Source organism: Bos indicus, chromosome 6, assembly GCF_029378745.1.
Source record: "Bos indicus isolate NIAB-ARS_2022 breed Sahiwal x Tharparkar chromosome 6, NIAB-ARS_B.indTharparkar_mat_pri_1.0, whole genome shotgun sequence".
In the NCBI taxonomy this organism is placed as follows: domain Eukaryota; kingdom Metazoa; phylum Chordata; class Mammalia; order Artiodactyla; family Bovidae; genus Bos; species Bos indicus.
The window spans coordinates 37,868,828-37,893,882 of record NC_091765.1 but is presented as its reverse complement, the minus strand read 5'-3'; the positions used below and the strand labels follow the sequence as shown (position 1 = coordinate 37,893,882).

Below are 25,055 nucleotides of genomic sequence, written 5' to 3'. Positions count from 1 at the left end.
CTTTCTCCTCCTGTCCCCAATCCTTCCCATCATTAGAGTCTTTTCCAATGAGTCAGCTCTTCGCATGAGGTGGCCAAAGTACTGGAGTTTCAGCTTCAGCATCAGTCCTTCCAGTGAACACCCAGGACTGATCTCCTTTAGAATGGACTGGTTGGATCTCCTTGCAGTCCAAGGGACTTTCAAGATTCTCAAAATGACTCCAATTAGCTTTCTTCTAAATCTGCACAAATGGAATTTTGATTGGTTAAAGTTCCAGATGGTGGAAGTAGTCTACCCATTGACAGTTTCTTTTATGGCCCTCTTATTTCAATTATTCCAAATAAATTCCCCATCCATTCAAGTCTCGGAAGTGAAAGCAAGCATTACAGTGAAACAATTAAGAATGCCAGCTCTGGAGGCAGACTGTCTGGACTTAAATTTCTGCTGTCCCACTTATTAGCTTGGTGACGTCACTGGCACGCTACTAACCCTCTCTTGTGTCTCATTTTCCTCCTCTGTAATGTGGGGGTAATGGTACCTGCCTCACAAATTCATCACTAAGTGCCCCAAAGTTATTAACATTGAGAAAATACATTTTTCATCATTTCCCAATTTAATTACTTAGTTTATGTAACACAGCCAGAAGAGACAAATTATATTAATAGCATCACTGGGTTTTATAGTAATAAAAGTGAATATGAGAGCCACACCAGAGAGCACCAAAAGTTGGATTTATTGTTTCTGACAATCGCACAGCAACTTTTAGTTTGTTCATATTCTCAGCATCACAAATCGGAAATACACTTTTGCTTCTCAATTAAAAACATATACTCTGAAAAGTGATTAGATAGCTTTTAAAAATCATCATTTTATAGACTATCTTAAAAATCTTTGCCAAGTAAGATACTAGCTTTACCTTTATAAATCTCTGCATAAAATGAAAAATCAAGGCATACAAATTTCATTTCGTTCTGTTTTTAAATACCATCTTTTGTTTCCCTTAAAAGATTTTTATCTATTCATTCAAAAGTATTTTGAAATTCCACTGCCCATTTAAGACAGAATGAAGGTGTTTTAGAGCATCTGAACTAAGCACTGTCTTGACTGAACCGAAACAGGAATTCAATCAGGGTCCTCGTGGGCCTCCCAGCCATGCCTTTGCGAAGATAAGGAACCTCATCTTTGTTGGTCATCACACCTGCTATGTCTAAATGTGCCCACTTAGGATGAGTCACAAATTCTTTCAGGAATGCTGCAGCTGTACACGCTCCTGCAGATCTGAAGAGAAAGACAAAAATCAACATCTAACCCCATTAAATACACACTGAATGTTCTATTAAGATCCTCCATTCTTGCTAAGTGACTTCTATGACTAGAGAGCAAAGTCAAGCCAATGAGACCTTTAAAGAAATTAACCCAGAAATCGATACCTATCTTTAGACACAGCTTTAAGCATAAAGGATAAATTCTTTTTCTTGTGGTAATGACCATACTGTCCATCTCCTTCCCTTACCATTTGCTTAAAATGACCTTTAGATTTGAAAATGCAAAAACCAGTTGAGAACCAGTTGGGAAACACCTTGAAAATAAAAGACAGAAATCAGTGCTTACGAGCACTACATTGAAAAGAAACTGGATACCTAAACCTTTGTGAAACATTAAAACTGAAAATGCTCATTTTGGCAAATAATGATTGTAAAAATGTACTTTTATAGTTTATTTTACATACCTATATTTTCCAATGTTATTAACATCAGCAAGTTGGCAATCTATAACCTGTCTTGTGTAATGTTCAAAGAGAGGCATCCTCCAGACACGGTCTCCTGTTTCAATGCTGGCCTAGAGAACAAATAGGTATGATAGTTGGCAGAATAGATGAAGCAGGTTCTGACCTATTACTCTAAAACATGACAAATACAACAGATTCCAGAATTATTTTAATTAATTAAAAAGCTTAAGAATTATAGAAGAAGCCAGGAATGCTATAGAACAGTCCTACAAAATTGTAGGGCATTTGCTGAAATTATCAAACTAATATTATGGGTCTCAGTTTAAATGAATAAGCTGGTATCCTGTAGTGCAGATAGGCTTTGCTGGTTTGATTAGGGTGAACTAGTCTTCATGATGTTTGTGGCCTTGGTGTGCCTAGAACTATACTACTAAAGGCCAGATACTAAGATAAAGTGACCTCATTAATTCATGTCATTTACACACTCATTCATTCATCCATCCATCCATCCATCATCTGCTGAACTGCTAAACACCAACAGGGGTTGGGGATCTAAAGATACTTAATATCTGAGTCATCAAAGAGCCTAAAGGCTAGTAGGAGAAATGGGTAAAGGTTGTTGTGATAAACTGTGGTCAACGGAAAGAGCCAAAAGTGAAAAGTCAGGAAGCAGCAATGTAAGCTGTTATTTTGAGACTCCAGAAGAATAACTAACAGAAGAATCCACCAAGGGTTGAAAGTGACTACCTCCAGGAAGAGAGGGTGTAGGCTGTATAAACTGCTGACTGTTATTTCAATGTTTATGATACAGAAGGACAATGTGTGCCTGGTACAGAGGAGGGGAGAGGCCCCACATACTACCTGGAAGGAGACAACAGGGCTGAGTTTCTCCCAGAGGCTGGAGAAGATAGAGAGGGGCTTCACAAATGGCAAGATGACAGAAGTGAAAGGGAAGCAGTTTAAAAGAGAAGTTTAGGACCTTAAACCACATCAAGAATGTATTCAGGAACCTTTTGTATTTGTCCCTGCTGGTATACAGTAAGCTCCCATTAATTACTTGTTGAAAGAATGAGGTGCCAGATGGAGTTGTTTCATAGCCAAGTGGATGCTCAGGGCCTGGGGCTTAGGATAGACAGCAGCCAGAGAGGTGCCAGCTGAAGCCACGGGAATAGACGGGATTCCCGATGAACACTGTGCAGAGTAAGAGCGTGAGGTCCAGAACGGAAGTCAACCAAAGGGCCAAGCAGAGGAAAAATCTGGCCAAGGAGGCTGAAACAGAAGTCATCAAGAAAGGAAACCAGAAGAGAAGACTACTGTGGAAGCCAAGAGCAGGGTGTCACCAAGAGGCCAGAGGTACACACTGCCTCTGGACAAGCTAAGGGAGGCTAACAGAGTGGTGTCACTGGGGAAAGCTGATGGCAGTGAAGAGTGTGGGGGTAGTGATGGGAAACTGCTGTGAAAGGGCTGGGTAGAGGTACAGAGCACAGCAGCAGAAACTGTCGTCCTCACTGTCCAGTAAGGAACCTGAGCAAGCCCTATTTACATACCCTCCTATTTGACTCATGACATGTGTTCATTAAAAGGCCATTCCTTCTTTTACAAAGCTATCCTCATACCCTTTTCTACATCAGGGATATTTTTAAGTCATGTTCACTTCATTCTGAGCGGGAATGTGGCATCATATTTATCATTTTTAAATATTTATAGAAAAGCACATTGAATCAAGTTTATGGAATCATTTCGAAGACAATTCTACAACATAAAAATCCCTGTAACTCAGGGTTGAAGAAATACAGCATTCTAAGGCTAGAGGAATGAAATCACCTCCATAATTTAGGTGTTTCTGTGTTATTCTTACCTCAAATAGTTTGTTCCACAGCCAAGAAGAGTTGGTAAAGACCCCAGTGGCACCAGATCCCAAAGCTATGTCCATGGCACCTGCAAGACACAGCCCTTCAGGTCAGCATCCGGTCTCTCCTGGCAAGATGGGTTTCTCTACTGCTATGCAGGCCAAAACTTTAGCCTTTAACACTATTTTAATGTCTCCCTCATTTTCAAAAAAGATGATGTTGGCAAATCCTTACTGTATATATTTACTAGCTTTTAGTTTCTCAAGTTAGAATTCACCTTCAATTATTAAGGAAAATGCAAAAAAGCAAACATCAAATATCACCAATTATCTCATCCCAGGTATAACCATTACATATTTTTAATATTTCTTTCCAAATTTCTTCTAAACTAAAAGCAAAAACCCATAACTAAGACCACACTGTACATGTCCAAGTACATGTTCTTACTCTTATGTTTTAAATGTTTATTCTTCTTTTATAAACAAATTCATTAGAAGTATTCTTAATGATTTTACAAGTCCACTACGTAGAGGTACTGGCCTCATTTTATTACACTCCATTTTACTGTAATTTGAAGATGCTGCATTTTTCACACATTGAAGGTTTGTGGCAATCCTATGTCAAGTAAGCCTATCAGAGCCATTTTCCTAAACCATTTGTTCACTTTGTGTCTCTGTCACATTTTGGTAATTCCTGCAATATTTGGAACTTTTTCATTTATTTGTTACTGTGATCTGTGATCAGTGTTCTTTGACCTTACCACTGTGACTCACAGAAGGTTTAAAAGATGGTTAATTAGCATTTTTCAGCAATAAAGTATTTTTGAATTAAGATATGTACATTGTATTTTTAGACATTATGCTACTGCAAACATAACAGTGACCCATATGTAAAAGCCCGTGATTCTGCATGACATTTGGGCAACTCTGTTTGGGTCATTTGTTTCTTGGGCTTTTGTTACTCTACCTCCCAATTATCTCTCAAACCTATCCATTTCCCTTCACCATGGCTACCACCATCATCTACCACTGGACTATGGTAATAGTTTTAAAAAAAAATGTACTGTCAAAAACTTCAAATATACACAAAGCCAAGAGAATAATACAATGGACATACAAGGACCCATTAACCATCATCAATGAGTATCAAATCATGAGCAAACTGGTTTCACCTGCACTCCTAGATGCAACAGGTAATACTGAAGTCAAACACACTCATTCTTAACACACACACTTACACATCTACAGTCAATAACCACACACTGCTCACCAGCCCACCTGGCCTGCCAACCTCTCCTTGGTCCCTTTCCCTTGTGGTTGGGACACTGTTGGCCAAGGACCCTTTCGCAGAGCAAACTATCTCATAGTCCCCACTCATAGCTTCCTGCTGCACTTGGCTGCAGACTAAATCCCGCAACGTGCCAAGGCCAGCAGGGGACTGGTGCCTACCAGGACGTGGGTCCCAAGTGTCTTGACCCCACCACACTCTGTTCCTCTCTGTCCTGTTCATCACCGCCCCCACACCCCAATCTTGAGGGGTGCCTTCTGTAGGATGTTCTTCCTTCCTTCCTCCACCCAGTGATGCCTCCTCCTTCAGACTCCAGCTCAAGCAGCACTTCTCACAGTGCCTGACTTCCTGTACCAGTCAAATTCCCAGATACACAGGCTCTCATGAACTCCTTTTAACTTGGCTCCTCTATGCTGGTCAGTGTGATGATCCACTGACGGCCACTGTCCAAGGGATGCGGGCCTCACCTCTGTATGTCCCACCTCCATATTCCCAGCCATTCACAGGAATTAAACAGGGGCCAACTGAGTCAATAACTATTCATGACACCTACGACATCCCAGATACTATGGTGGGTGCTGGTTACTCACTGCCTGTGGTCTGTCTATATGACTGGGTGGGATACATGTTCAGTTACACATACACACTCATGAATACTTTACTTTTCAAGTTAGTGACCTTTTCTGTATTTATTCACTTGTCCTTAAAACATTCCTATCAACTCCACAAGAACCTTGCATCAGTGTTTGAATTTCTCAGAGAGAAGATAAGCACTGGCCGCAAACAAGAATGTGATCTGATATCCTCTCTTAAAGGAAGAGAAAATGGGAGACATAAATATTTAATGTGATCCAACAGGGACCATGGCGCTAGAGATGATTTCATTACATATCTCAGAAAACAATTACTTTCTACACAATCACAGAACTAGTACCACCATCAATTTCAGAAGTACCATTGTTGGGGGCATACTTCCCACATTTTCTTTTACAAGGCACTTTTGAAGCTGTATTAAACACTAACTCTTCCGTGTTACCAGAATTTGTCAGAGTATGGAAGAAACATCAAAGCTCCAAGGAAGGTGCTGAAGTTACCACTCTCATTACATCCTAAGCACAGGCATTAAGAAAACGAGAGGTACCATGATTGAATGGCACCCACTGAGCAGCCACTGCTCCTACAGTCTGCTACAGGCCCGCTCTTTAAAGGTCAATAACATCAGTCCAGTGTGTGCCAAGCCAGGCACAACCACCTGTATCATCTCATTTAATGTACACAGGCAACCCCCGCCCCCAGCCCCTGCCAATGAGGTGCCATTATACCACTTTTACAGATGAGACCACTTAGACACTATCAAAGTCACATGCTCTTAAGAGGCAGCACAGATTTTAAAATGAGGTCTTCTCCTTCTAAAAGCTTATGTTCTTTTTCCTGCTAGGAACTCTGGTTGGAAACGTTCTCACCCTCTCCTTTAAATACCAGCTCCTAGAACTCAAAAGGGACTCAATCAGTATTTGGGGAACTAAAGCGAATCATCAAGACCCTTCAGTGAGGACAATGGCCGGGGTGACCTGAAGGCTCACCTATGAGGCTGCCCTTGGTAATCTAGATCCAACTTTCACACCCTCTCATACCCCCAAGCTTGGGGAAAAAAAGGATGGGGGGGGGGGGCGCAGGGAGGCACTGTGACTCCTCATTTACAGAAAGGGAGTACTACCACCCACCTCAGCATTGCACCTCAAACACCAGCCCTAGAACCTCCGTTGTTCAGCTTAAAGTGTTTACTAAACTGAACAGAGACAGAAGACCATAAAAATACTATAACACCAACTTAAAAAAAAAGGAGTCTTTAGCAGATGAATCTATGGACTATTATTAGAATCACATAAAAAAGAAATATGAACTGATTTTCTGTTAAAGGCTCATATGACCAGAAGAATTAAAATCAAAAGATGAAAATGATCTGAATTTTAATCTTAAAAGAGCTAGAGACACAATGAATCCCTAAAGTAAACTGCTGGATGAAAGATTATGAACATTGAGCTTTTGCAATAAGGTAATGACCACTGTCATCCCTTTAGATATTTATCGCTACCCCATAGAGCTGATGGTCTAGCCTGTCGCATGCCAGCACTGTATTAAAAGAGGCTTTTCAGAAACTCCTTCCAATCTTCAAAACTCTGAGAGGTAAACAGACTTGTCCCCATGTACTGATGTTTGAGGGTGTCAGGGAACCAGCCCAAGGTTGGTGGACTAGGAAGTAGCACATCTGGGAGCCACCCCCATGTTGGCCTTAAAGTCAACATGCTTCACACAACAAACACATTACACGGCCCCATCTCTGATACATGACCCTGCCACTCCCACCCCTCACCCCAGTGTTTTTATTTCTGTATAAACTCAAATACAAAAGTTCAGAAAACACTCCAGCGCATCAGACACATCTTTTGCACCTCATGGACTGTGGCCTGCCAGGTTCCTTGGTCCGTGGCACTTCCCAGGCAAGAATACTGGAGTGGGTTACCACTTCCTTCTCCAGGGGATCTTCCTGACCCAGGGATAGAACCTGAGTCTCCTGCTTTGGCAGGCGATTCTTTACCACTGAGCTACTTGGGTAGCCCATCATGATTAATAAAAGCAACCACTGATTTGGGAACTTATCACTAATCTTTTCTGAGCTGTATCAAATGGCAACCATAACAGAAAACATTGCTTTGTATCATTTTTAGCTGTCACTGTGGATGGGCTGATCTGATCCACTTGTTATTTCTTTTTTTTAAAGTATAGCCTGGGATGTTTCGAAACCACTAAACCTAAGATTCAAAGCAGTTTACAACTGCAGAATAATTCTTTTGGTGAAAGATCTTTGAATACAAATGAAGCTCACCAGATTTCAGCAAAATAATGAATGCCCTAAGTACAATGTGTGCACTCGAAGGCAACAAATGAGACTTTCTTCAAACAAAAGCAGGAAAAGCACACTGTCTGACCTGTCAGGGTGGCAGCATTAATGATGACCTTTGGGTTAAAAGTGTGAGCGTAGCAGAGCGCATCAGCCAGGATAAGTCTCCCCTCAGCATCGGTGTTATCCACCTGCAAAGAGGAAGGTCAAAAGACTAAAAGGATAAGATGATACAAACAATGAATACAAAATCTAGACACTCAGAGCAGTGTTCAGTTTAGAAGTATAAAAACGCTGCTGTGATGTTTGTCATCAATTATAAAAAATATACTACCATTAAAATAGGAATGTATTTACTCTGAAGAGCAAATATAATTTAATAATCCCTGTATCAGAGCTGATGACCAAATGCTGATGACTTTGGAGGCTGAAATAAAGAGAAGTGTCTAGTTCACATTACCATTAAGTTTATAACAGGAGGGGGAAAATGTCAAGATTTTCAAAAACAAAAAGGTGAAAGAGTTGAAGAAAGATACACTAAAGCAGCAGCCTGGATCTCCAGACCAGAGAACTCTTGCAACTGCAGCAACTTCAGCTATATTAGATATATTTCTTCTTTTAAATACGCTTAGTCATTATGTGTAGTAGTGCATGCATGCATGTGCCAGCAGAGGATCTGCTGCCACATCCCCAGATGCAGTGCTCACGATGCAGGACTTGTTTTCTTCTCAAACACTCTGCTAAATAGAAAAAGTTACCACATCAAACGTGTATCCAGAAAACAGCCTGTACTTTTCCCGCTTTGGCCTGCTCTGCAGGGCTGGCTGCAAATTCATAAGCTGTGTGTATAGCATACAGAAAGTAGGGGGAACAGTAACATAGGGAAAACAATCTTAAAATTCCCATAAAGAAATACCTTTGACTACATGAAAAGCTACTCATAATAAAGGTACTGCCCTTCCCTAAATGGGGCCCGCACTCTGCACCCATTCAAGGCAAGGAACAGCAGAACTCGGAGGCTGTGTCTTCCACCTACAAACCTGTATGGTCTTCCCGTTCCTGGCTCTAACAACATCCCCAGGCTTGTTGGCCTTCCCACTGGGCATATTTTCACAAAGAGGAGCCAAACCTGTTTTTAAAAAAAAAAAAGAACACATGAAGGAACATGGAGTGTGCTATGTCCAAATATGCCACCCATGGGACCAAGGTCACAGCGGACCCTCAACAGATGCCAGTCACAGACATCACCTTGACTAAATATTTGAGTTTAGCATCACCAATGACTCAGGTGGCATTACATGGACCAGTGACAGGAAGCACACATCACTCTTTCCAAAGAAGTCTAATTCTATCACGAAGAAATAACCCAAACAAATCCAAATCATAGAATATCACAAGATAAGCTTGAACCTTTAAAAACTTCCAAGAAAGGGGCAAAAAAGGGGGTGGGGCGGGACTAGGTTTGGAGTAAAGAACATTAAAGGGACATGATGACTACATGCAAGGGGTGATCCTTGAGTGGCTCCAAGATTTCAAAACCAAATAGAAAGAAATAAATGCTTGTGTATACAACACACACATAAAACTAACATTTTCTGGACAACTGGGCAGTTTGAATTTGGTTACTGTATCAATCCCTGGGAATGATAATGGTATTATCATTACACAGAATGTCTCTGTTCTTAGGAAATACAAGCAGAAGTATGCACGGGTGACATATCATGATGTCTGTGACTTGTCAGACAGACCTGGATGACAGTCCAACTTTCTCATGCAATGGAGGTGACACTGGGCAAGCCAATTCAATCTTAGTCCCGACCTCCACATCCCCCTCTGACACATGACAAACCTCCAGCATTGTGTCTGGCATTCTGAACTACAAAAATCACTGCTGCAAATGGAGGATTTTTTCTGTCCCAAGCACTTTTTCTGCATGTCAAGGCGTTTAATCGGCTGCAACCCTATGAGATAATCACTACCCTACTTATCGGGCATTTTCCGTTGGAGTAAACTGCAAACTTGACATTATGTGCCCCTGACTGCTAACCACATTTTGCAGAAGTAAAACAATCAATTCTAGTTACTGCCCATAATGCAGAATACATTTAACTCTGCCAGTTAAGACAACACTTAGCTAAACAGAGCTTCTGCCTGATGAAAACCATTTAACTTGATCTTTTCAGATTACAGGAAACCGTGTTTGTTGTCTCCATTCTACCACTTGACTGGATTCTAAAAGCTCTCCAAGACAGCCGCCCACACACCTACGATGTTGATGGGCAGGTCGAGCTTGGCAGCAGACACGATGGCTGAACAGATAGTGGCAGCTCCTCCCATGTCGGCCCTCATGAGGTCCATGTTTGCAGCAGCCTTGATGGAGATGCCACCACTGGGGGGAAAGGACAATGTACCATGTTAAGTGCAAACGAGGGGGCTAGAAGCACTCTCAAAAAGTGTGGGGTGAACTACCTCATACAAGCACCAAGAAATTTCCAAATTGAGAATCTGAATGATTTCACCATTTAAAAAGATAATATTATGGTTTTTATAAAAGACACAAAGTAATTCCAGAAATACGGGGGGTTGGGGGGGTATCTTGGTTCATTTTATTTCTATCTGAATGAAATGTTAGCACTGCCACTGGAAACATTACTACATCATACAGTCAATGCTGCTTAAATCCTGTCTGAGCTCTGGACACTCATGTAGATTTGTCTTTACAGCAAATTATATGAATTGATCAACTTATTGAACCTGAAGGTCACAAGCTGTTAGGGAAAAACAGACAAGTTCACAGAAGACTGGTAGGATCCCCTTTCAACTCCTAGGAAGACACAGGAGAAACTGGTTTTGACAGTCCCAAGGTACACCAGATCTTGCAGATAGCAAAATACAACCCACAGGCACAGGAAGACACTAGCCTAAAGCCTTAAGACAGTGCCTAAACACAGGGGCAGAGAAAGGCTTCAATCCACAAGAAACCCAGGCCACTGCCCCAGCAGACTTCTGGAACCAACAAGGGACTTCTCTGCTGCTGGTTTATAAGAACCCAGGGCGACCCGCTTCACAGGCTGGGCAAGGAGGCAGGGGCTCTGACTTTGAGCTCTAATTGGATTCTGCTGCTGACTTGCCCTGCTGAGAGAGAGTCAACTCCTTGCTCTGACATCTGCTCACCTTAGAAATCAGGCCCTAATTCTCACTCACCTCCAAAATACTTGATAGTTAGATGGTTGTCATTTATACACCTAGAATTGAAGATTATCCATTGGCTCAGAATAAGAAAAGTACATTCCTGGTCCAAGAAGTCCAGAGATAACCCCATGAGGGCAAGGGGAGCACACTGATCCTTCTATCTATTTTTAGGCTGCTTCCACTCAGGGAGTTCCACTCTTACATACAGGACTATCGTTCTGAATAACCACCAGTTATCTTTGCTTACTTTTTAGATTCCCCTCCAATCCATCCATTTTTTTTCTCCTACATCCATCCTAGTTGAGGCTCCCACCATCAATGATTCAGATGCTTGCCTAGCTCCTATATATCCAAGTGTCCTACAGCAGCCTTGCCCCTTCACTTTACTACCCATACAACTAAGAAATGTTTACAAACAGATGGAAAAAAAAGATAAGCAGAAGAACCTCAAATGCTTTTTAGAAGTATATACAAAAATTCAAAATAGAAACAGCCTTAAAGCCTAAAACCTTAAGACTTACTGAAGAACACAAGTACTTGGCATAGATAATAATTTCTTATATACGGCAAAAAAAAGTATAAACTATAAAATTAAAAGTTGCAAACTATACCTCACTGCAAATAAAAACTGCTCTTCAAAAGACACCACTGTAAAGGATATATGTCTGGAATATATATTTTAAAAAACATATAACTCAGTAAGACAAACACTCTTGTAAGTGTTTTGCCAAGGGCAAAGACTTGAAGAGATACTTCACTAAAGAAGATGTACCAACGGCTAATCAGCACATTTTAAAAATGTTAAACATCATTAGTTAGAGAAATGCAAAGTAAACCTCAAAGAAATACTACTATACACTCCCTGAGTGACTAGAACTAGAAAGACGGACTCCATGAAATGCTGGGGAGGACAGGGAACAACTAGAACCTTGTACACTGGTGGTAGGAATGCAAAATGGTATAATCACCTTGGAAAAGTTTGGTAGTTTCTTGTAAAATTAAACATGTAGTTATTATACAACTCAGCCCTCCTCTCCTAGGTATTTAACTAAGAGGAAGACAAACATCCACACAAAGCCTTACAGATGATGCTGGCTTTTATAATTAATAACTCAAAACTGGGACAACCCAAATTTCCCTCAACAACGATTGGATAAACAAATGCTGCTATTTCCCTACAATGGAATATGACCAACAACATGGTTAAATCTCAAAGATAATATGCTGAGAAAGAGGCTGGTCTTTTTATTAAAAGAGTCCCTGTAAATGAATTTATAGAAGAGGCAAAAGTAACCTACAATAACAGAAAGATGACCAGTCATCTGAGGTGGGGGTGAGAAAGGGGATGAGTGCAAAAGAGCACGCTCCAAAATTCCCAGGGGAGTTTCTGGGGCCTTGGAGAAATGTTTTATTTTCGTGATAGAGGTGGTTGTTGCAGGGGTGCACACATTTGTTAAGCTCACTATGCTGAACACTTAATGGGTGAAAACTGAACACTCAATAAGTGAACTTTACTGTAAATATATATATTTCTAATGTCATTCTTTCCCTCTGCTAGACACCCTTCAGTTACTTTCAACTGTTCAAAGTCCAAAATCTAACCAGATCCAGAACAACCCAGTTTCTGCCAACGTCTCCAGCTGTGCCTTGACCCCTGCCCCAGTCATGTGCTATCGTGGCCGCCCTGGCATTTTTTTCAGTACTAGGAATTTCCCCTCTTTCTTCCCATCCGCAGCCTTCACCTGGCTCTTTCCCTGACCTACTCCCCACAGAACTAACTCCCTTATCCTTCACATCTTAAGCTAAAAATGTCACTTCTTCTAGGAAGCTTCTCTAAACCAAAAAGACTAGGTTGAGCACCCTTGCTAAATATCCCCATAACAAAAAGTTGAAATACAGATTTAAGTGAACAAACAACTTCACCCTGAGCATAAAAGTTTTGCATTGACATTACCCCGATGATAGTATAAAACTGTCACAATTGCAAGACATTTAAGAACAACTTTCATTATCTAATTTTTATTTGCTGTAATGTTTCTTTTTATTTCATTTTTGGCTGTGCCATGGGGCTTGTGGGATCTTAGTTCCCTGACCAGGGGCTGAACCTGGGTCCCAGCAGTGAAAGCACTGAGTTCTAACCACTGGACCACCAGAGAATTCTCTGCTGTAGTGTTTTATAAAACACACTTTAATACAACAGTATATGCACAAGATATATATAAATATGCATATTTTTCAATAGTATGAGCTCAAATCTTTTACTGATGGGCCAAATAATGATCATTTGGAGACCAATGCTTTAAATGAGAGGAAGTGAACCAATGAAAGGAAAACACAGGAGGCACTGCAGTCTGCTAGTATACGGAAGACCACTCTGGCGGTCAGATCTGCCCAGGACACAGGCATCACAGTACCTAGAAACTCTCTTGTAAGGGCAGGATTCATTCACATTTCAGATGGAGTTCTTGAATGGGTACAAAAATGTACTAAAAGACATCAACATTTTATAGATCTTTAGCAGCATTTTCTAAAGCAGTTTCTATGGACCATGATTTCCTGAGATACAAGTTCTCTTCAAAAGGAAATTTAGATGTTAATTATATTTCAATTAAAAACAAAAAAGATTTAGAAAACGCTGTGTTCTATACCCCCAAGAAGTACTATAGTTGAAACAAAATAAAAAACTTATTCGTTTTATCTAACCTAGACTTTTAATCAAGTTATCTTTTTCAAGTCTCACATTTAATTAGCATCCCAGAAACCAGTATTCAGTAGCAAATGCTTTCCATGGGAAATACTGACTCAGACCATCTTTTCCAACTCAGTTTCTCCCTGGTTGAAATAGCCAGAGTGAGCTTCCATTTCTAAGGAACACTTATGGTTTAAGGCAGGGATCCTCACCCTCAGGGATCTAATGCTTCATAAGCTAAGGTGGAGCTGATGTAATAATAAAATACTCAATAAATGTAATGCTCTTGAGTCATCCCAAAACCATCTCCCACCCCCCAGCCCCCCAGTCTGTGTCTTCCATGCAATCGGTCCCTGGTGCCAAAAAGGTTGGGGTCTGCTGGTTTAAGGAGATTAATGAAAGCCAGACTGGTCAGCAAAAAATGTGAGCTGAAGTAAGCAAAGGGAAGACAGCATGATCCACACAGCTGCCTCACCTTATCCAGCTGGAAATTTTAACATCCCCATAAAAGAATCAAAATGTATGGCAGTATTAGTAATGGAGCTTTCAAAAAATCATTTAACCTAAGTCATGATTGCCTCACCTGCAGAACGTCCACAACGCCTAGCTCCTGGGGTAAGATCAGGGCTAATATATGTAAAATGCCCTAATACAGCCTCTGACACACAGTGTGCATTTTATAAGTGGTGACCTAATACATTTAAAGTAACACATAAGATCTGACCAAACACCATACTTCTGAAGCAAATCACACACCAAATAATACAACTACATACAAAGCATTCACCAAAATACAAAGCATGGATACAATAAATAAGTACCTGTCAAAGGTAATCCCCTTCCCAACAAACACCAAGGGAGGTTCACTTGCATTGGGACTGCCTTTGTAGTGAATTTCCAGGAAGACTGGAGGCTCTTCGGACCCTTTGGCCACACTTAGAAATGATCCCATTTCCTGTTCCTCAATCCAAGACTTGGGTCTACAAGGCAGGAAATGAAAAATGTAAATACACATTGCTCTATTTCAATAACTTAGAATAAACTCATCTGTGTGTAAAAAACAGTGTAACACACAAGCTCTTAAAATATATACACATTAAGTTCTGAAAATATATACATGTTAATGCTTCAATTATCACCTCCTATCTGCTTTCTGTATATTCCTGGGTCAGTCACTTGATTCTGAATCTGTTTCCTCATCTACAAAATAAGATTAATGACACCTCCTTCAAAAGATTAGCTGTAGAAAAGACATCTCCATCAAAAGATTACTTGTAGAATTATAGAAGAATTCACGTATGGTATGTAATATGATGTCAGGTAACACTGTATAGTCAAAGGCTAGGGGCACAAAAGGGCTTTGTATTGATTTCTGGCCACAGTAATTAGGCCAAGGGAAGACTTCTACCCTCCTACAGACAGACCAGAAACAACGTCATTCGAGGAATGCTCCTCTGGCACCTGCCTAGCCAGAGGAACTAAGCAGGTGAATGAAATTGTTGAAACTATTAAACTAGAACTTCATCATAGAGAGATGGCCACCCAACTTCAGAGAGAAAAGAATATAAAAATGGAAGGTATGACAATTAAAAGAAACTCACTTCAAAAGAAGCGAGGCTGTATAATGTGGGCATTTTTAATCACAAACCTAGTACTTGATGTTTTATTAAAGTCCTGCCCTTCTGGAAGTACAGTCTGTACCTCTGATTTACACCCACCTAACGCTAGAGTGAGTTTGATGCAGCTGCCTCAATTTACATTCTGCCCACCTGACCTGCCCCGTCTCTGGCTGAGTTTCCTTTGCTCCACCTCAAGCCCTGTGGTTTCCCAAGGCCACTGCATAGGTGCTTCTGCCCTGCTCTCTCGTCTGTTTACCTCCCTGAACTGCTCAGGCACCATTTTTGTTGGCAAACCTTTTCAACTCTTCCACAATTCTCCCCAGCTCTCTGCTCTTGCAGCACCCCCTATACCATTTCCCTTCCTATTCCTTCCTGCAAAGCCCTCAGCTGTCTGAGGACAAGAACCACCCCCATCTTTATATGCCAAGTTCCAGGCATACAAGGGGTGCTGTTACTGAAGACATGTGGCCACATGGCCACGATCTGCTGACAAAACGTAGCTCTGGTGTCTCCTTAAATAAAACAAGGAAAAGTCTTCACCAAGACACCTTTTTAGAGACTAAACATTGCCACAGAATACACAGCAACCATCCCAGAAATTTTATCAAGCTCCAATACTGCATTTTCTATAGACGGCACATTTTCTTTATCTAGATCACAGAAGTTTCCCTGAAAAAAACGTGAATTCTAATCACAATTAAATAGTGAAGAATCCTTTTAAATGTAAACACTCTTGATTAGCAACTATGATAGTAAACGATTCTTTAGGTGAAGCAAATATCTGTCAAGTTGCTTTCATTATAAATCCCCAAATACTTAGACTTGGTTTGCTTAAGATTAGGGGGAGTTCCCAAGGATGGCAGAAAGCCTAGAGGTGCAGCCTTTTAGGTTCAACAGCAAGGCTGCTGACAACAAACCTCAGGACAGCCAGGGAACACCAGCTCTGGTATCTGATCTAGCTAAGGGAATCTACCAGGCAGATTTTCATTCCATGCCAGGAGGGTATGCTATGTTATTCACTTATGTCAAAAAAGAGAAAAGAAAGAAAGAATTCACCAAAACTAAACACAATATGTACACTCCTCAAAAAGGTAATAGAGTTACAATTCGATCCAATAATTCAATTCCTAGGTACATGCCCAATAGATACGAAAACATATGTCCACACAAAACCTTGTACACAAATGCTCACAGCAGCATTATTTGCAGTCCAAAAAGTATGTGCTGTGCTTAGTCACTCAACTCTTTTGCAACCCCATGGACTGCAGCCCGCCAGGCTCCTCTGTCCATGGGGATTCTCCAGGCAAAAATACTGGAGTGGGTTGCCAGGTCCTCCCCCAGGGGATCTTCCCAACCCAGGGATCAAACCCAGGTCTCCTGCATTGCAGGCAGATTCTTTACCATCTGGGCCACCAGGGAAGTCCATCCAAAAAGTATAAACACCCCAAATGTCTATGAACTGATGGCTAGGGAAAAGGGAAATGAGTGGTGGGTACAAGATTCTTTTTTCAGGGTAATGAAAATGTTCTAAAATTGATTGTGGTGACGGCAGCACAACTCTGTAAATATACTAGAGATTACGGAATTGTATATTTTACATGAGTGAATTGCATGTTATATGAATTATATTTCAATAAAACTGTTACAAAACACATACAAAATGTAGTGTGACGTCACAACACTGTCAAAAGCAGGCAAGATATGACAGAAATAAATCTCAAACTGAAGAACCCTTACCCCTTCTTGTGTGTGCCTGCCAGAGGGTCACTTTACCTCTCTGGTCTCAAGTTAATTCTCTGAATGGTGAGAGAGCTGGATTTTAGGATCTCTGAAGCTCCATCTGGCTCTAGCATCATATGAGTCTATGGTATAATCCTAAATTACCTGATGAAGACGTCTGTTTTAATACTAGCACTTTTGAGATTCTCCTCAACAATTTCGGCAAATTTGGTTGGCGTCATCTCGTTGGCAGGCGTCTCCATCAAGCGGCGTGCCAGGTTCTGCCCAGAAGCAAAGAGGATGCCTCTCTGCCAGGCCTCCTGGTCCTCACTGGCAGAAGAAAACACAAGGTCACCGTCAGACAGCCTCTCAGAACACTGACCACAGCCTGCAAGGAGGGCTCTTACTGAAGACAAACAAAAAGTGATGGATAGAGGGGGCCCAAATATATTCTTTGTAGGGCTCTTACTGAAGACAAATGAAAAATGATGGATAGAGGGGGCCCAAATATATTCTTTGTAATCTGAACCAGGGAGGCAGCTGTTATGGTTTATAAAGAGCTGGAGAGACCCCCTGGTGGGTCCAGGGGTTGAGACCATGAGTCTCCACTGCAGGGCGTGCGGGTTTGATCCCTGGTCAGGGAACTAAGGCCCGGCATGCTTCATGGCATGGCCAAAAACAAAAATAAAAGCCAGAAAACACGACCCCCCACTGAGCCGAGTGAGAGAAGACCTAGAATCCCCTTCTGTATGAAAAAAGGGGTTGGCCTGATGGACTTCTGAAGCCCTCAATCTGCTCCCCAATCTGACAGCAGACGTGTTCACAGAAAGGCCTGAGGGACTGCAGAATGAGCTCCCCCTGGTCAGTCCTGCCGGAGAACTGCCAGCTTCCTGCCTTCTCCCTGCCTGGCTTGGGACCCTGAACTCGGACCTGCCGGAAATCAGGGTTGGCTTCACAAAACAAAGGACTTGGGCCAACTTTCTAGGACCCTGGCTATTCTTGTGCACCACAAGAATTAACACACGTGGTGTGGGGATGAACAAAACAACACTCATTGCTTACAGAGTTCACCATGTGCCACACACTTGATGGGTTTTGCCTTTTGATCATAAAAGTCACATGAGATCTGATTCACAACTCTACTCAACCAAAGAGGAAAATGATTTCTGTCACTTCATTGAGGTCACCCAACCAGAAAGTGAGAGCTGGCTTCAAAGCCAGGCTGACGGGTCACAGGGCCCTCATTTTCACTCACTATATCACAGGTGCCAACAAGACCCCCGTTGTCCCCCGCCACGTCTCCTGAGGGTCTCACACTGTCTGCTCCTGAACCCAGAACAGGGCTGGAGTATAAGTGGTGCTCAAAAAATGTGCCCAAAGCTGAGTCTCCCACTAGACTAGGAGGGCAGGGACCGGATCCCGGCATCTGCTTATTTCTGGCCTTTAGCACAGAGCCTGCAGGTGCTAGGTAGATGGAAATGATCTGTATTAAAACCTTCTGGGACCCTTCTGTCGTCTTGTTCTATCCCTCCTCAGGAGGCCAACCAGGAATAGTTTCCTAGGAACCAGCAAGCACGGAGAAGGGATGTAGAGTCGGAGGGAAACACACACAGGAGCAGCCAGGAGCAGAAAAGAGGCAGAGTCATCATACTCCTAAACTGACTAGGGCCATGAGAGAGCCACAGACAAGCCACAAGGCAGTGCCGGCCGCTGAAAGGCAGGCAGCTCATGTCCAGGAGGCCATGCCATCAGCACCCAGGGAATGGACCTGGTCCTCGTTTCGTGCCATCACCTTCCATGGAGTTTGGCCGACACCACCACCTTCCTTTTCTGCTTCAGGTCATCATACTCATAGAGCCCGAGCACCGCTCCTTCCGCAGCCGCCTGGGCATCTCCGCAGGGGTCCACCTCCACCGACGGGATCTCCAGGTCCTGAATCTGTCTGCACCCCGCTTCACAGGGCAGAGGAACCAGAAAACCAGAGTCAGTCAGGGACCCCTCAGAGGGCAGAAGGCAGAGACTTAGGGTGCGGTCCTGAGAAAACATCAAGATTGGGGTTCAAATCCCGGCCCTGACACTGATCTTTCTGAGCTTTCACTTCTTCCCTTTCCATACAGTGAGGACATGCACACACCTCACATAGTAGTGGGAGGACAGAATGATGGATAAATGATTGGTCTACCTCACATGGTAGTGGGGGGAAAGAATGATGGATTAAATGATTGGTCTACCCTGGTGGCTCAGACGGTAAAGCGCCTGTCTACAATGCGGGAGACCCGGGTTCGACCCCTGGGTTGGGAAGATCCTCTGAGAAGGAAATGGCAATCCACTCCAGGACTATTGCCTGGAAAATCCCATGGACAGAGGAGCCTGGTAGGCTACAGGCCATGGGGTCGCAAAGAGTCGGACACGATGGAGCGACTTCACTTTCACTTCACCTCACGTGGTAGTGGGAGGAAAGAATGATGGATTAAATGACTGGTCTCACTCACAAGGAAGTGAACGCTATTACTAATACCACTTCTGAAACACTAGGGTTCCCTGAGGAAGCGTCCCAGTCACTAGAAGCTTGCCGTATTAAAAATGAGAGAGCAGTGATGACACTGCAATTATATCCAAGGAACTGAGCAAAGTCCATTATTAACACAGCGTTTATTAAGATCGAGTCAGCAAAATGCCCCAAATAAAAGTTATGAAATAATCACCCAACATGAACTTTGAAAGTAAATTTAACAAGCACATATGATATACGTGGGGTCACAGCACAATCCAACTAATGATTCCCGCCTCAGCGACGGTGTTCTAAGCTTCTTTAACCACAGTCTCCTCGATGAAGGCCTCATCCTGCCACTCAGCCCTGACAGGACCCAAAGGCACCTACTCCAACTCTTCAAACTGTCCATGTGGCAAACTGGGACAGGCACACACCTCTGTAACTAGTCATAAATAAGCAATTTGTACTTTGCAGCCATTTTCTCTGATGTGTAAATAGTTACGACTCCATGTGATTTAAAAGTGGGGCAACACCACGGATACATTACAAAAAAAGAAAAAAACAATCTACCCACCAGGACTTTCTGGCTAAAAAAGAGTTCTAAGGCCAACACTGCAAGAGGGAACAAATGGTACTGAAACCCTAGACACAAGCTAAAGTAATATAAAAATGAAATTCCATAACCTAACCTTCTATATCTAAAGTAAGGCCAAGCATACTGGCTAAGGAAAACTGAGTATTTGTTGAGAGTTATTTGTATGAATGTGGGAAGGATAATGATGGTAAGAGGACAAAAAGAGCTGAGATTGATAATCTTACAGAGTGACCCTTAGGAATCTTTAACAACAGTAAACTTCAAAAGTTAAAGAACCTGCAACAGCAGCTCTGATGTTTTCTTTGCCTTCATGCCAGTTCTCCTGTTCATCAATTCCAGCCGTCTTTTTGCCAAGGCCAACCACCACCACGCTAGGGAAGTCCTGTTTCAAAAAATACAAAGTCAGCCACTTTGATCTTTAAAGCATCCATTTCTAGCATGAAATGGTATATGACCTTTCACACAACCACCTTAACCTCCGCACAGGACAAAACTCCCCAAGAAATTTGGTTGTTTTAATTTTTTTAAGCCCTGACATCTTGGTAAAGTTTTATAACTGTGTGTTGGAAAGGCTGAGTGACGACGATCCTGCAAATGTCTGCTTCTGTAAGACAGGGCTACTGAACCAAGAAAGCCTACAGACTGAGGAATATGAGATGCAGTACTTTTCGACAGCAGTTTGCCTCTTGACAATTTAACCAATGCTTGTGGCTTAATACTGGGATAAAACTCATTCATAATCCAACACACAATTTTCTGTATAATGGTACAGCCAAAGTACTAGGCACATATAGGTGTTCACTGAGGGTCTGCCAAATAAACCTTATCTTCATCTCATACCTCATGTAGACCATAAAAGGTTCGGGTTTTGCCTGCCTTCAGGGGTGGTCCAGATCTGAAACAAAAAGAAATAGTTGTGTTAAAAAATATAGTTTGCTCTGTCCCCTTGTGAAGTGACATAAACCAACTGTATTATTACAGTGGTCTGATGCTTCTGCAAATTTGCTACTTATGTTATCAAAAGCAGAACTCTCTCAGAAATCTCTCAGATTTCTCAGATGCAGTAATTCTAGCTCAAAAACTTCCAGATTAGATTTAATGCACTTATTTTAAAACAATGATAGAAAGCAGTGCCATGGGTGGGTAATGCAGAGAAGACTGAGCACTGGATGGAGGCTGACCTCAATCTTAAATCTAATAAAAGATGTAAGACACCAACCTAAGTGGCTGACTTGACTGCACTGTGTTTAGCTTGGAGGATTTTTGTGATTTATCTACAGATGGGATACCAGGCAATTTCCAAACAAAGCAGCTGGCAATACACAATTATAGCCTGAGAACTGGATGCACTGGTACCATGCAGTCAGGAAGGCCAGGCTGTTCTGTACTCCAACAGGTTAGCTTTTGGATTAATGAATTAATCAAAGCACTTCAGGGAGCTGTCGAAGGGTAAAGGATTGGTAATTGACAGGGGATGCAAATTCTGTCATCCAATAGTTAGACAATTATTCTAATTATTAGGCTACATCTATCAGATACTAATAGGTTATCTCTAATTCAAATAATATGCAGTTGCAGTGGCCTATGTTGACAACTGTTTCTGTTAAATTGCGGCCCATAGCTGAGAAGGAGTTGAAATGCAAACCTTTTCCTACCTTCCCCATTCCCTGACTAATCCAAGAGTAGTTAGAATCTCAGGCCCACACCAGATTTACAGAACTGGAATGTGCATTCTAACTACACCCCCAGGCGATTCACGTGTCCTTTAACATCTGAGAAGCCCTTGAAATTCAAAGCTTATGATGCAGCCTCCTGAGGCTATCTGATCTAGCCCAGAACAGGCTATTCCCCCCAAGTGAAGAGGAGTTAAAGAGGTAGAGACATTGGAAGGAAGCAGGTGGGAGGTGGGGTGGGGAGAAAAGAACTGAAGCCAGGAGGGTAGGCTGAGGAAATCTGGTACTTTCCAGATCCTTCTGGGTCAGCCTCTCACAATACCCTGGTGATTGGGTTGAAGTAGCCTGATTTCCCAGAACTGTGAACCACAAAGTACCAATATACAATCAACAGACACTTACTTTCACTTTCACCAAGAATATCCTGGCCAGTGTATTTCTGTGCATTTTCCTCCACCAGAACACAAAAGACATTCTCTTTCACTTTCAGGTATTAAAAAAATTGAAATCCAAAGATGAATACGTACATGTTCAAAATTTCTCTCAGCTTTCCAGACACCAATTTATTAAAATTCTCTCCTGCACTTGTAAACTGAGGCTCATCTTCTTCTTTTTCTTTGCTATAGATTCCTAAAACAAGGCCCTGAGAAAAAGAGAAAAAAGGTGTATATGAGTAGAGTAGATCCCAGACAGGGACTCAAGGGATCCCAAATTCCAGAAAAAGCTAATCATTTCAACCAAACCATGTCCCCCTCAAGGACAAAAGAACAAGGCCAAAAAAGCAGCAGGTGCTGAGCAGCCAACTACACTCATATCCTGCCTATGTGTTTCAAACTCCTGCTAACACAAGAGCCAAATTACTACCTGTCCTGGTCTTAATGGTCCCTCTCAAGAGCTTTCACAACACAGAGGGCTTTTCCTTCACTTTCTGCAGAAACAGCTCTCTGATCTCTCCCCCTTTCCATCCAAAAGCTGGTCATAAAATTTCCCATGAGAAAGTTTCTTGCCTTGTACCAGCAAGAGAACATTCTTATCATCAGGGACTGATGATAAGATTTGGGAGTCAATACCAAAAGGGACCTGTACAAAAAACCTACTAAAATAACCCTCATCCTCCCTTAGTTTCCCCCACATATTTCCTAGTCCCTGTCTCTCAACTGACTGCCCCTAGGCTCCTTTGCCTAATCACATTCCCACAATTTCTCATTCTCTGTTTATAAAGGTATATAAGCTTTGGGGCCTATAGGCTTCTTCCGGTCTTCTCCCTTTTGAAGACTGGACACATAAAAATATGAAGTAAAACTTGTATGCCTTTCTCTTGTTAATATAATCTGTTTTAGGTCCATTTCATTCTTAGTCTCAGCCCTAGAATCTAGGTGAGTAGAAGTAAGTTTTCCCTCCTTTACAACCTTCAAATGCAAAAATGTGCAATATTCTGGGATACTATCTCGATAAAGCCAAGGGCTGCACTTGCTGATACTAACAAGTTCTCTGGCCAACTCATAGGCTGGAAGAGAGGAAAAGGATGCACCTTCACTGGGAGGGTCAGGGACATACAACATTCTCTCAGCACTTAGTGGCTTATCCTTCATCTCCTTGAGCCCCAGACTCCAAACACCTGAAACAAGGAAGTAAACCTAGGAATCACTGTTTACCTCTGCACAGCAATTTATGACTTTAAAAATGTGCTCTGACTTAGGGCACCTTTGTAAGGTGGAAAGAACATGTAGTCTTCCCACTTGACAGATAAGGAAACCGAAATCTGGTCTGATATACTAGCCTGGGGGCAACAGAAATGGCCAAGAATCCAGATGCCTTCCCTCACTGTCCTCTGTGCTTTCTACAAAATCACACTGGTACTTAGACAAAATCATGTCTTGTCTTTTTTATTAAAAAAAAAAAAAAAAGGCTTCCTCTGTGTTGGTAACCTTCCCAGGTTCTAACTTTCCTAAGGCTGCCAACTGCCTGGGGTTCCAGGGAACCAAGTAGGGAACTGATCAGACAGAACACACAGGTTACCTGAGCAGGATGTATTTCCATAGTACTGAAAAGAACTGGGGACAGACCTCTGGTCCCTCAGCCACCCTGAACTCAAGCCCCATCCAGAATACTTCTAGCCAGGGACAGTCCTGCTGGCTCTCAAGCCTGACTCCCACGCGTGTGCTCCTCCCACGGAGCCGTTTCCCCTTTCCAGATCCCCCTACGACCAAATTTTAGTGACCTTCACAATGGGGTTTCTTCTGCAGGACACTTCTTTTAATCTCATGAACAGACGGATCTCCCTGCAAAGCCCTTTTCCCTAGAGAAACGTTATTTTTCTCTAGAAACCCTTCCATGTAGTTTACTCCCGGAGGACCTGTGTTTTCCTGATCTTCACCTTCAGCAGAGGAGAGAGGTCCTGGTATGGAACCCGAGGCCAGTGACTATCTGACTCTAGGGCATTTCACCTCACCAATACTTGGGCATCCTCCTAGCTGAGGTGGGAACAATCCTGGCGCCGTCATTCCGCGAGTTACTGGGAGGACTGAACAAAATCGCAAAATAAGGGCACGGTACAGAGTTGGAGCTCAGGTAACGGTAGCTATCTATCTATGGCTATCAATCTCTCGTGCTCAGAGTTCGGATCCTAGCACTTTCAAGCAAAAGAAGGAAGAGCGCATCCCCCGCACTAGCCTAGTAGAATACTGGGGGGTCTGCAGCGTCGCGCAGCCGGCTGCCAAAGCCGAGCTCGGCAAAAGCAGGGTATTTTCTCTTTAGTCGATGTCTGCGACTTGGCTCAGAAGCCCGGGACACTGCGGCCTCGCCCCGCCCCCAAGTCCCCGTCGCCCGTGGGCACCACTCTCGCGGCGGCCCCGGGGCGAGCCGCTGCCTCTCACCTTCGTCATGTCTGCAGCGGCTGGACCGGGTGCCCACAAACGCTTCACGCTCAGATGTCGGACGGCGACTCGCGCGGCAGCCGGAAGAGGCAGCAAGAACATCTTTTCGGCTCGGCCCCCAGTACCGCCCTCCACCGAGCACGTGGCGACGGGAAAGCGAGCGCGCTCCTAGAAGCCCGGCTTTGGGGGACGGCCTGCGCGCGCCTAGGGGTGGGGCAGGTGCCAAGGGGCGTGGCGTGCGCACGCCAGGGGCGCGGCGGGAGGGCGTCAGTGGGCGGGGTTGTCGGGTGAGGGCCAACGCGCTAGCGGACGAGTACGCGTGCGTCCAAGGGGCGGGGCGGGCCGGGTCGACTGGGTGGTGCTGAGATAGAAGCGAGACGGTAGCAGGCGCTTAGGGGCCAGCCCTTTTAGACTGAGGCGAAGAGGCGGGGCTCTTGGGGGAGCGCGCAAG

General features: G+C 43.0%; 1 protein-coding gene across 1 annotated transcript; it reads right to left on the bottom strand.

Moving 5' to 3' along the window:
- Positions 1-693: 693 nt before the first annotated feature.
- Positions 694-24,804, bottom strand: LAP3 (leucine aminopeptidase 3). Its single transcript, XM_019962490.2, has 13 exons — positions 24,605-24,804; positions 22,256-22,371; positions 20,896-20,950; positions 20,332-20,437; positions 18,759-18,918; positions 17,132-17,296; positions 14,450-14,608; positions 10,012-10,136; positions 8,788-8,876; positions 7,836-7,938; positions 3,567-3,646; positions 1,709-1,818; positions 694-1,257 (listed from the first exon to the last, which is right to left on the bottom strand). The coding sequence occupies exons 1-13, from the start codon at positions 24,704-24,706 to the stop codon at positions 1,068-1,070; spliced, it is 1,560 nt and encodes a 519-aa protein (XP_019818049.2). The 5' UTR covers positions 24,707-24,804; the 3' UTR covers positions 694-1,067.
- Positions 24,805-25,055: the final 251 nt, after the last annotated feature.